This window comes from Pterocles gutturalis, unplaced genomic scaffold (assembly GCF_000699245.1).
Source record: "Pterocles gutturalis isolate BGI_N339 unplaced genomic scaffold, ASM69924v1 scaffold7703, whole genome shotgun sequence".
NCBI classification, from domain to species: Eukaryota; Metazoa; Chordata; class Aves; order Pterocliformes; family Pteroclidae; genus Pterocles; species Pterocles gutturalis.
Window position 1 is genome coordinate 9,384 of NW_010120355.1, and position 11,643 is coordinate 21,026.

The following is an 11,643-nucleotide window of genomic DNA, read 5'->3' on the forward strand; positions in this document are numbered from 1 at the left end:
CTGCCCTGAGAGGAAACTCAATTCCCCAGGGCTGCCGGACTGCCGATGACCAGCAGAAGTCAGCACATCATGAGCAGGTCTCTTGGCTGACACAGTATCTCCCATCCCTCTGACCTCAGGACCCACAGACAGTTTTGCTTCAGAGCTACCAATAGTCCTGAAAGCCCTTCTCCAGGGGGTTTCAAGTCTCACATCAGAGGTGAGCAAACTCTTTATAGCCAGCTCACTGCTTTTCTCCATCTCAACTGCGTTTTTCGTGGTCAGCGGCAAGCCGTGTTTAGCAATGCCAATTCTCTTCAGAGCAGTCAATGCCTATGTGAGTTTTCTGATGTGGCTGGGAGCCAACTTCATCTCTACTACAGAGGTGAGGCAGAGAGAAATTGCAGGCTCTGGCATGCAAAGCCCCATTTTTATTCAAATTGCTTTTTCTACCTCAGATAGAGCATTGCTTGCTGGAATCCACAGCATCTCTAGGCTATGTTACCACATTAAAGGAGAGAGGCTGATCCCTGCAGCATTTTATACTATTTAATTATGACCATAAGATTCCTGACAAGTTAACCAGTAGAAGCCCATTCAAATTACCTATATTGTACTATAGTTTCTGTAAATTCTGCAAGTCCAGGTACCCAATTCTATGCCTTCAAATTAATACAGGGCTACTTGGGCTGTCTGCAAGCACATACTCTTTCTCTTATAAGCACCTACTCTTCTTGTATTACAGTAGCAGCTTATTTGACAGTGCCTTCTGCAACATTCAAACCCACACTCTTACAGTCACAGGTAGCAAATCTTCGACTTCTGTTTGACACCCACTTAGCATAACAATTGCACACTGCTGTTATAGCTCACCAAACCCGATATAATGTTTCTGAGTCACTAAATTTTCCTCTTCCTCCCTCTCCAAGTTAGTCTGCCGACCAGATGAACAAAGCAGCTGGAAGTGCAGCCACTAAATTACTGCCCTGCAGAACCAAGCTTCACTTCTATGTCACATCAAGCACACTCTTCCTTGCATCCCACAGCTACTACCATCCAGGCAAGCATTTACAGCAGCTATAGAAAGGTTTGCAACCTGTGTTATAGATCAGCAGAGAGGCAGGGAATCCTTCTTCAGAATATTTTTTTCAGGATTCCAGTTTCAGACACTGGATATTTTTTCTGGATATAACATGCCCCTGGGCACTAACCAGACATCCCTTAGCTCCGTCTGAAGTGGGTGCTGCTGCAGGTTAGCATGAACAATTTGCTTTCCCTTGGAATGGACAAGAAATTAAGTTATATAAGCCTATTATAATCAGTAAACTACACACACACATGCTAGAAGCTACCTTTTATTATTTGTACTATCCATTTTGAAAAGAACTATCAAAACAGATCTCAAGTAATAGAACTGGAAAAACTACCAACACCACTAAAATGTGCTAAAAAATAATTTACTCTTCAAACAGTGAACAGGAAATCTTCCTGAGCCAGTATAAGACTCCCCAAAATTACATAAGAAACTGAAAAGAACAAAAATGTTGGCATGTTTTGTTACACAAGACACTTTCCAAACGATACACCTATGGACAGACTGTCCAACTCCTCAGCTGTTACTTAAATCAGTAATGGAATTTGCATGACAGTCATCTGGACCCAGAAAAACTTACTGTCAATGCATTTAACCTTGTGAGCAGCAAACATTATCTAGCTGACAAAAATTATCAGCATAAACTTCAAGGGAATGAGTGAGCCTCAAAAAGCAGCAACTATAACCTCAAGAAAAAACAAAACATAACAAATCTCACCCTGCCCCCCCTCTTTGTTTTCCCTAACTAGTAATGGGTCTCTCCTGCAGCACTCTTACGATGTCAAAAGGGAAGATCTCTTACCTGCCTACAGTAGGGATCTCCTAGCAGGTAAGATGAGGGAAGTAGATACCATGGCTCTCTTTGCAGGACATTTCTTACTCCTCCTTCCTGAATTCCCTCCCATCTGCCATCCATCAAGGTGTCAGCATCATCCTCACTCACTATCACTTGAAGGACCACTGCCACTTAAAAGCAGAATCTTAGAAGCAGGGCTGAATGGGGTCAAGTCTCAGTCTTCACAGAATTTAAAGGCTGCCACTCTCGTGGCTTGGAACATAGGGTATTATTTTCTGTTGTCGATTCATGTAGTAGCAGTGATGAGCATAGCAAAATTGCAAAGAAACAAACAATAAGTCCATATGCACAGCTGCAAAACTGCATATTACGCTGGACCTTAAGTAAGGGAAACTATAAAGTGAGACTTGTGAGATGCTACTATAAAGAAAACAGAATTACTTTATCCCAAAATAGTAAGCCTCTCCTATTTCCAAGAAGCAAGACAACACTAGGGAAGTCTACTGGGGCATCACACTGAGCAAGTCACTAAAACTACACCTAGCAGATGACACAAAGGCTTACATGGACTAGGAAAAAATGTGATTCTCTAACACTTTTGCCAAGTCTCAACCTCATTTATATTTATATATATATACAGACAAAAAGCCCAATGGTGTATTTTTAGTGCCACCCTGAACAAGGTCCACTGAAACTAGCAGTTTTAGACCTCTGTATCTTCATAAACAGAAGGACCTATTTGCTCATAGAAAATCATAAACTAAGCTTAAGATTAGTTATTTCAGGCACTACTATTTAAATACGGTATCCAAAGCTAATTACACAATACAGGAATCAACCAAAACAAAAAAAATTGGAAACCTTACAAAACCTAGCCAAGTTTAACATCCATCTAAGTCCAGTGAAGTAATGTCAAAGCCCATTCAGAACTTTTGGTCTTTGTCAAAGTTTTCATCAGATTTATCACTGTGAATTGTTGCTGATCATACTGCAGTGACAGTCTGAAAGCCCTGCTCACACTGAGCTGCATTACTGATGGACTGCAGCCCGGTCAGGATGGTCTTGTTTGGTCTTAGTACTTGTGGCTTGTACTCCCATGGCACCCAAGTGGGCACTGACCTGTTCCCACCTGCAACCCAGGGGGTGCCTGTGTTTTTTCACTTAGGGCTCCCAGATACTGCAATTGATTTCCTTTGTAGTCAGTAGCCTCTAATTTACATTTGGGACTTGTAACCAGCAGTGCATTTGGGCTGCTATACCCCCTTAACTTTGAACTCCTGGTCAGGACATTATTTGTTTTGTCAGTGGTGAAGTTATTCATGGCAATGATGATTTTGATCTGTGCTGGTCTTCTAGCGGTTTTTTGGTTTAGACCTGTGCATAAATACTGCAGGATACACAAACTAATAAACAGCCAACATAAGCCATTTGTACTTGAGCTTCTGCAGCAATTTCATAATACGTGTGCAATACGCAAGTATGTGCCTACGTGCCAAAAAAAAAAAAAAAAAAGCTAATACACACTCCTGATAACCTTGCAATATCTCACTTTTCTACAGTCTGGAGCCAAAGGAGGTGACTTGCTGTTTTAGCAGAGAAATTCTCCTCTGTCACAGGTTATTGACACTTGGTTTCCACGTCAGGCAATACACACAGTCATGTGTCCTACAAACTCTTGCAGCTTATAATGAAAACAAGTCCATAGCTCCATCTTGGGCTATTCTGACCCACTTACCTGCTCACTCTGCAGAAAGGGTTAACCTGGAGAGCTGTGAGCATGCCACTGTGCTCTCTCACCTGGATGCCTGCCTCTGGTTCTCAAGCTGACTAACAAAGCAATCCCTAACCAGATCCCTGCATACAGCAAGCTCTCTGCATTCTTCCAAAATCAACTGGCCCCTGCCACTAGGTATGGCAAATGACATGCTCTCCTCCCCACCCCCCCTCAAGAGAGGAGTGATTAAACAAAGGAAGAGTCACAAACTCTGATCTCTAATTAGATACAAGATGCTATGTGGGAAGGGCGTGACTAGAAAGCAAAAGAAAAGTAAACGAGAAGATGCTATCTAGCCTGGTGTGTGAAGGCACACACATCCTTGTCCCTGTCTCCAACACTCCAGAGCAGGAAGCCTCTGAAGTTTCTACACCGCAGATTCCTTAACAGACATTTTTCATATTTTTTCCATGCTAACTTTTCACCTCTGGTTAAGGTGATTCCTTAAATACAGTTTTGCACTTAGGCATCCCTCCTTCTTCCTGAAGCCTCAGACCAGCCTCCTTTGGCTCTTTCCTTACTTTGTCTTTATTTTCCTCTTCCTGCACCTCTGTCATTCTGAGTGGTTGTTCTGAGCTGCTTTCCTTCTAGTTTTCCTTCACCACAGTCTGTTTTTACTGCCCACATCTCCTTGTTTCATCTTCCCATCCATAAGAAGGCTCCATGCTCCTCAGGGAAAGGAGCCTTTTCTAGTCACCTGTCCTTAACAGGCTGCCGGTGTACCGTCACCTGTTCAAGGACAGCTGGAGGAGGGAGATCAGCACCTAGGACTAAGAAACTATGACCCAAGCACAAACTAATTGCACCTCAGTGCAGCATTTACAACTACTGCAGGAAAGAACAAGGCTGAGAGTGCGCTATGAAATTTGTGTGTCAAGGCAGACAAGTTGTTGAACAGCCTCCCAATCCCCTAGGACATTACTAGATACTCCACAATGCAAGCCCAAAATATGGCAGCAGAAAAGGCAGGAGGGAAAAAAAGGGCATCCTGACCTCCTCATCCAGAATATCACAAGCCAGGCGGATGCGGGACACATCAACGAGGTGGGGCTCAGATTTTAACTTCCTGGAACGCAGGCTCCACAGCTTCACACACGAATTATCAAACCCAGCAGCAAGCAGCTTGCTATTTGGTGAAATCTCTGCAGTGTTGAGCAACTGCTCTGTGTTATAGAAGGCATAGAAACAGATGGTTGTTAAGGAAGGGGGCCCATCCCTGACACGTTTAATGCTGTCCTGCAGTAACTCCAGTGCTGCCTCGTTCTGCAGAATGGAAGCCGGCACGTCGCTAGGTTCCAGGCCGTTGCTCTCGTTGCGCGAGGAGCTCCCACCGGCGTACAGCTGGTAGTCAGTCCTCTTGGCGGGCTGCACATCCAGGTGAATGTGCAAGGTCAGGATTTTGCACAGGGCGTTGTTGTTGTCACTTTGGAGGTAGCGAAGAAGGTAGTTGTAGCTGTCCTCTTGAAGGCGGATGACGTACTTGTTGTCCAGAAAAGCCCGGAGCTTCAAGTTGGACAGGATATCTTGAATAGTCATGGTAGTCTGCAACTGCTCAATGATATCCTTCTGGCTGGCATTCTGCAAGAACATGCCATGGAAGCGGCTGTAAAAACTGTCCACTGTGCTTTTTAGGCCATTCTGGACCATGTTCAGATGGAGGTAGACGAAGAGAGGATACAGAAGAGGCATCACTTCATGGCTGTGCTGAGAATCTGAATCTACATAAAAACAGCAAGAAACTTTGAATGATTTCTCAATCCCCTTTCTGCTGGGAATAAAACAGAGCAAGGACAATTACTGAAAAAAAGCCTTGACAGTGGCATCAGAGAGCAAGCAGGAGGAGACTCTTGTTGGTGCATCTAAGTGAACCTCTTTTGTCACCTAAAGGGGATACACAGTACCTATTACAGATCCAAAGAGAGATTTTCAAGTCAGTGAGGTGTGTTGTCAGAACAAAATGCATAGATTTCAAAACCCTTTTCGGTGTGGGCTAGCTATTAAAATACCACCTCAAACGACATGACAGCTGAATTCTTCCCCTATCTATTTGAAAAGAAAAACTATGTCCTCTGTTTATTGCAATAATTGGACTTTAAATTTACTCATTGTATTTAAAATACCATTTAATGTGCTTAAGGCAAAATTATTTACCTAGCTTGTGTGGGCCTGAACTTTGGTGGCTTTTTTTTCCCTCTCAGCTTCAATAAAACTGGCATGTGGTGCTTCAGATGGAACTGATTTGTCTCTGGGGGAAAGGAAGCCAGTTTCCAAAACGTACTGCAATATGCTGTGCTCTTGTTTTATTTCTGTGCCTGCTCGTGTGCATGCTTTCTCTCTCTCTCCCCCTCTCTCTGCCAAGGCAAATCCCAGCAGTAATTCCTAGTACACAGTGTAACAAACTCCCGATTAGGCTGTGCTGTACCTTGCAGAGACTAATCTGTGCAAGAGCTCCACCCCTCCCTCCTTCAGCAGCTTCTTGGGGCTGTTTCCCTCCCACATTCTGCCGGCTGCAGGGAGCTGCGAGGAGCAGAGCCCTCCCGTACAACACCATGGCAGCGTACAGGGCCACAACAATGACTTACTGGAGGCCCAAATGGTCCAAATTACTGGAACAAAATAGGCATTGCTGATCCTCAAACAGCACTGCTAGTCTTCAAAGAGCATTGCTTCTTTTCAGATTGTTCTCGCCTCCTGCCACTCACCAGCGCATGCTCTTTTCCCTTTCCATTAGGCTATTTTTCCTCTCCTGTTGAGCACCCAAGCCATACAGTACCTCTCTGCCATTTCTATATGAGTAACGACAGAGCGTGTGTGTGGTGTGCAGTGTATACATACATATTTGTGTACTTAGGCATCATTCTCCTTTCTGTCTCACTGAAACTGGGCCAAAGCCAGTGAAACCAGTGGGTCTGTACATAGTAAAAGCAGTTAGCAGCTGCTCTTTTTTCTGGAAGTGCTCTAGTCCAGAAATGCAACAAGGGAAAGGCCTCATACTGCAGTGGGGAAAAAAGGGAAGAGATGGGAAGGTGGCAGAGACAGCAACAAAGAAAATGTTCCCCATTAACGTATGAAGAGAGGTTATGGGAACTGGATCTGTCTACCCTGCACAAGATTAAGGGGGTAGAACTGCTGCCTTCAGTACCCAGTTGGACATTATGGAGGAAAAGAAGCTGGCCTCTTCTCTGAGGTGGTCAGCAAAAAGACAGCAAGCAAGATGCTGCAAGTGCACACCAAATCTCTCAGCCCTGCAGCTGTGACCCAGAGGTGTAGGTAATGCAATCTCCACGCTTTGGTTTACAAAACCTGGCTTGACAAGGACCTGAGCAACCTGACCAAACTCTGACCTTGTCCTGCTTTGAGAGCAGCAGGTTGAACTAGAGATCTCTAGAGTGATTCCTACATCATTCAGCAGTCCTAGTCCCCTGCCCACTCCTCAGTGCCCCTGGGGGCAGGCATCACAGACATGGCAAGTGTCCAGCTGTGCCTTGTGGCTGGCTGCCAAGCCACACGCATGAACTGCTTCTGTTTCTTCAAGGGGGTAAGAAATCGAAATTGAGCATGAGGGACAAAAAAGATGCAGTCTCAACAGGAACACCAAAACCATGCCTAGCACTTGCCCAAGTGATGTTTAAGCCACTGAACAGAGCAGTCATACTTATCAAAAATCTATTAAATGATAAGGATTTACCCTCAATACTAAAGTGCAATGGTGTTGAACTGCTATAGGTGGCAAGCCTAAGACTAAGGCATTATTTTATGCCTCTGCCTTCCTGCCTGCCTCCCTCCCTTTCCTTTCAACAACCATCAGGAATATTAATGCTAGTGTTATGCACACTGGGATCAAATCCCTACACTGGAAAAATGTAGATGCTCCCAAAGGTGGGAGGAGTGTCAACCTCACTCTCCTTGGTACTATTATCTAAAAATCCTATCTGTTTTCTTCTTCACAGATTCGGGACTCATAGAAGAAATAAGGACATTCCCAAGTGTCCTCCTTTTTTTCAATCATGATTGTCTTCTGCATCAAACAAGAATTTTTTTCCTTTCTGTCATATACCTCCAGTCTCGAAGCCATACAGGTAAATTTAAGGGAACAAGTTCTCCCTTAAAAATTCAGACCATCATAAAAAGAAGCCAATAAAAACCCCAACCTAGGAGACAGCAAAGAACTACATTCATTTCTAAGTCACCTGCCTTTCACATAAGACTCTCATCTTCCTTCTTGTCCTGTCTATGTATGATGTTATCTAGAAGATCTACACATATACAAAGGCCAAATGCTTGAACAAGAAAGGGCAAAGAGCTATCTACAAAAGTCAAAGGTACTCAGCGCTCAGGAAACAAAAAAAAGAAGGGGAAAGAAAAAGAAAAATCAAATATTTCTAATTGTAGTAACTATCAAAACTAGAAATCAAAAGATTGTTAGAGACATGATTTTTAATTTTATTATACTGTTCTTTACTCATTGAAATGACAAAAAATTAGCTACTTTCCTCTTCCTTGCTTCCTGATATTTACCTGTGAGAAAATTGCGTAATCGTCCAAATTGTACTTCATATTGCTGTGGCTCCGCCAGGCAGGGAGCTGCAGACACAACGTTGGCACAACCAGATTCAGATTGGACTGTGAAATAAAATATGTAAAATTAAGTAATGATGTAAGGAGCTTTGCATGTATGTCTGGAAACAAAGCTTGTCATAAAATCCAAGGTAATGCAGCCACTGTGGTGACGTTTCATCTTTTAAACCATCCAGGGATGACGTAGTCCGAAGCATCTAAACATGGTATTAACAACCTAGACAGATCATGAATGAGAAGGTATACTGAAAGCTTAAAAAAAAAAACTAAAAAGCTCAGCAACTCAGCTGCTCCCCTGAACACATTTTTACATTTTCAAATACAACCTTAAGTTCCCAAGAGACTCAGTGTAATGCCGTCACAGATCCCTTTGCAGTTTTACAAGATACTCAGAAGTTTTACTACTTTGAGGAAAAGAATCTATAACTTTATCCAAAACAAAATTTCCTTTTCAGTGGGACCCACCACCCATCATGGACAGAAGGTATGCAGTTGACACTACTTCAGAGTCCCAAATTCCTTGCCCTAGTCATTATCATTTACTACAAATTATAATAATTATCATTTACTAGTCTCCTGACATGGTGGTGAAAACACACTGAATCTCTAAGCAAACACCAGTTTTTTAATCAAAACTAGGATTTTAGGCTAAAGGGCAGCTAGTATATGACCACAAACCTAGGTGTTACCTGAGATGGTATTAAACGGATTTTCAGAACCAAACTGTGGTAAAAGTGGTTCTGAACAATTTAGGGACTGGCTTTTCTTTCTTTGTTTACAAACACAAGTTACAAAATTTGTGTTTCTACATTTTAACTAATATGTTAAGTTGTCTGCTCTTCAAAGAAAAGCACAACAGGGCAAGGAGTTTCACTCAGTTTTCCTTTCCTAATTTTTTTTTTTTTTCAATTCATAACTCTTTTCCCCTCCACAAAACCTCTTTTTATTACTCTCACTTTCAACTCCTTCAACTTCTGTCAGTCTCCCCTGCCCCTCATCACTTTCCATCCTCTATCTTTGCCTTCCTAGTCCCCATTGATGGCTTTTTGTTCCAGCATTTGGCTCACGTGCAGAGGCACAACTCTGACAGCCCTGGAAGTCTATAAACAACATCATCAAATTTTCACATGCTAAAGAGAGATAGGCTAGCCTCCAGCTCATCTCAATGCTTCTAATTAGAAAGAGATCAGCACATGGTGTGCAGGCAGCGTGTCACTATTCTTCCCCCTCTCTCTCTGGTAAGACAAAGTCTATCTTCCCAGAGCTTATGGAAATACAGGAGGTATGTTTATCGACTCTCCAGCACAAGCTGAATTCAGCTTTGGAAACAGAGAGCTGGGCTGTGCTTATCATGCCCTCATGGGAAAAAACCCAAATATGCTACCTTCACTCAAATCAGTTTCAAAATAAACAAATATAACCTGTTGAAAAGTACAGACACACTGTACTATCGGCAGCCTGGCTGCTTCAGAAACTCAGAGCTGGTCAGAACTCCAGGCTTACATAATGGTATTACTTAACAGCTAAAGTATTCGGGCTTAAAATTTAATATAATCAATATTCAGTATGAGAAAGTAAACTGCATGCACGCACATGTAGTAACTCAAAAATGCTTAGCGACAGTTTTCCATGTCACACACACTACTCATTGTAAAAGCAAAGAAAAACAGAAATATGAGGGCCCGTCTTTTCTGCTGTGTCACAGGTTTACATGCAAAGGTCAATTCTTCACAGAGTTCTGGTGGCCTCGTTTCAGCAAGAACGGGAATGACTTGCCACCTTGCTCATGCCATGCAAGCACAACTTACTGGCCTTGGCTTTATGAAGTGCTCCCTCCATGCCACCTATTTAACTTTCTCTGTACAAGCAGCTTAATTCAAAAATTAAGATGTACTTCATGCTTCAGAAAGAGGAACATCATCTTTGGCTACCTAGCAGTTTGACTGAGCAATCACTGTGCCCTACTGTTTCAGTAATCATGTTAGAGCTCGTTCCCATCAAACAAGTGGTAAACAAACTCTACACACCAGACAGTTACAAGAAGTTAAAATTCTAATTATTTTCCTTCCCAAAACTTTACACCAACCAGAACTGCAAAAGGGATCAAGAGCTCAACTGATTCGAAAACAGGAGAGTAAATTTTCAGGCTTATTTTTCTCCTGGTGGAAATAAAACACTAGCCATATCTTTCTAATACATTAGTAAATGTACTATAGTTTCTTTTCCACCTTCCCCAGTGGTCATAAGAACATCCATTGGAAACATCTGCTCCCTGACTTCACTTCCAGTAATTGCAACCAGCTATGCAACCTGAAAGCCAATTTAAAGGAACTCATTCCTAACTCAGCAATATGGGCAGTACCCTCCTGGTCTTGTGTGTTTGCCATGAGCATCATTGCTTCCAGCTAACAAATGCAGGGCTACTGTAAACACTGTTTAACAGCAACCGATTCCTCTTTTACGCTAGTGTGATGACATATAATTTTACATTATTTCAGATAGTCCTGTGTCAGTAGTATACTATGGGCGATATTAGAGAAAATTAAGTCACTCATTCTGTCCTGAAATATTATTCTAGTTTTCTACAGAAATATGGAATAGTCATGAGGAAGATCTGTGCTGTATTTTACTGCAGATGCAGCCAGAAAGCATGCTAGATAATCTCATCTGGGCTCCCCTTCCCACAAAAGGTTGGACCAGATGATCTTCTGAAGTCCCTTCCAACTTGGGCTGTTCTAAGATTCTGTGAAAAAAAGAGCTGTACAGATATAGCAAGTATATGAAGCAATGGGGAAGGGCTGAACTGAAGAGACTCTGTAAGACAACAAAAAGAAATGCTGAAATATAACTGAGAAGCAAAATTACTTAAAACCAAAACCAGAGGACACTCTTAACTGTGAAAGAAGTAGTCACAGATTTGAAGACAGAAGCAACTCTCCCATTTATACAGGCTGGTTAATTTATTAGGTCAAACAAAAGAAAAGAGCTGAACAGAAAAAGCAAGGTGAGTTTTGGTGCAGAATGAGCAAAGACATCTTCAGACAAAAATATTTGATCACTTTCCCCAAAATAAAGCAATGCAGGCTTTAATATCTGGACAGTTTTTACTCAGTTTGCCAAAGGAAGATGATGGCACCAGGAAGTATTTTGGGGCTGTTTTTTTTTTTTTTTTTTTTAACAGTCATTCCTGGAACTGCAGCATACTCACTGACAGCTTACTATGAGCATGCTTGACAAGAAGTAGTAGTAAGCAGCTCAACACATTAGAGCAGACCATTTTCAGTTCTAATGAAAACTGACAACTAAAGTTCTGAATCACCAGCCACAAAACCCTTGCACTGGCAAGAGGAGACAAATAAGAAGAAATTTAGCAATAGCATTCGGTGGAAGATTAGTAAAAAGACAAAATCCAATCACACACTC

General features: G+C 42.3%; 1 protein-coding gene across 2 annotated transcripts in view; it reads right to left on the reverse strand.

The window, feature by feature from the left end:
* TAF5L (TAF5-like RNA polymerase II, p300/CBP-associated factor (PCAF)-associated factor, 65kDa) overlaps positions 1–11,643 on the reverse strand; it is a 15,450-nt gene that overhangs the window by 2,244 nt on the left and 1,563 nt on the right. For both annotated transcript variants that reach the window (XM_010076872.1, XM_010076871.1), the window contains exons 2-3: positions 8,161–8,265; positions 4,636–5,360 (exon numbers count right to left, since the gene is read on the reverse strand). In XM_010076872.1, coding sequence (XP_010075174.1) covers positions 4,636–5,360; positions 8,161–8,265 — 830 coding nt within the window. The remainder of the gene's footprint in view (positions 1–4,635; positions 5,361–8,160; positions 8,266–11,643) is intronic.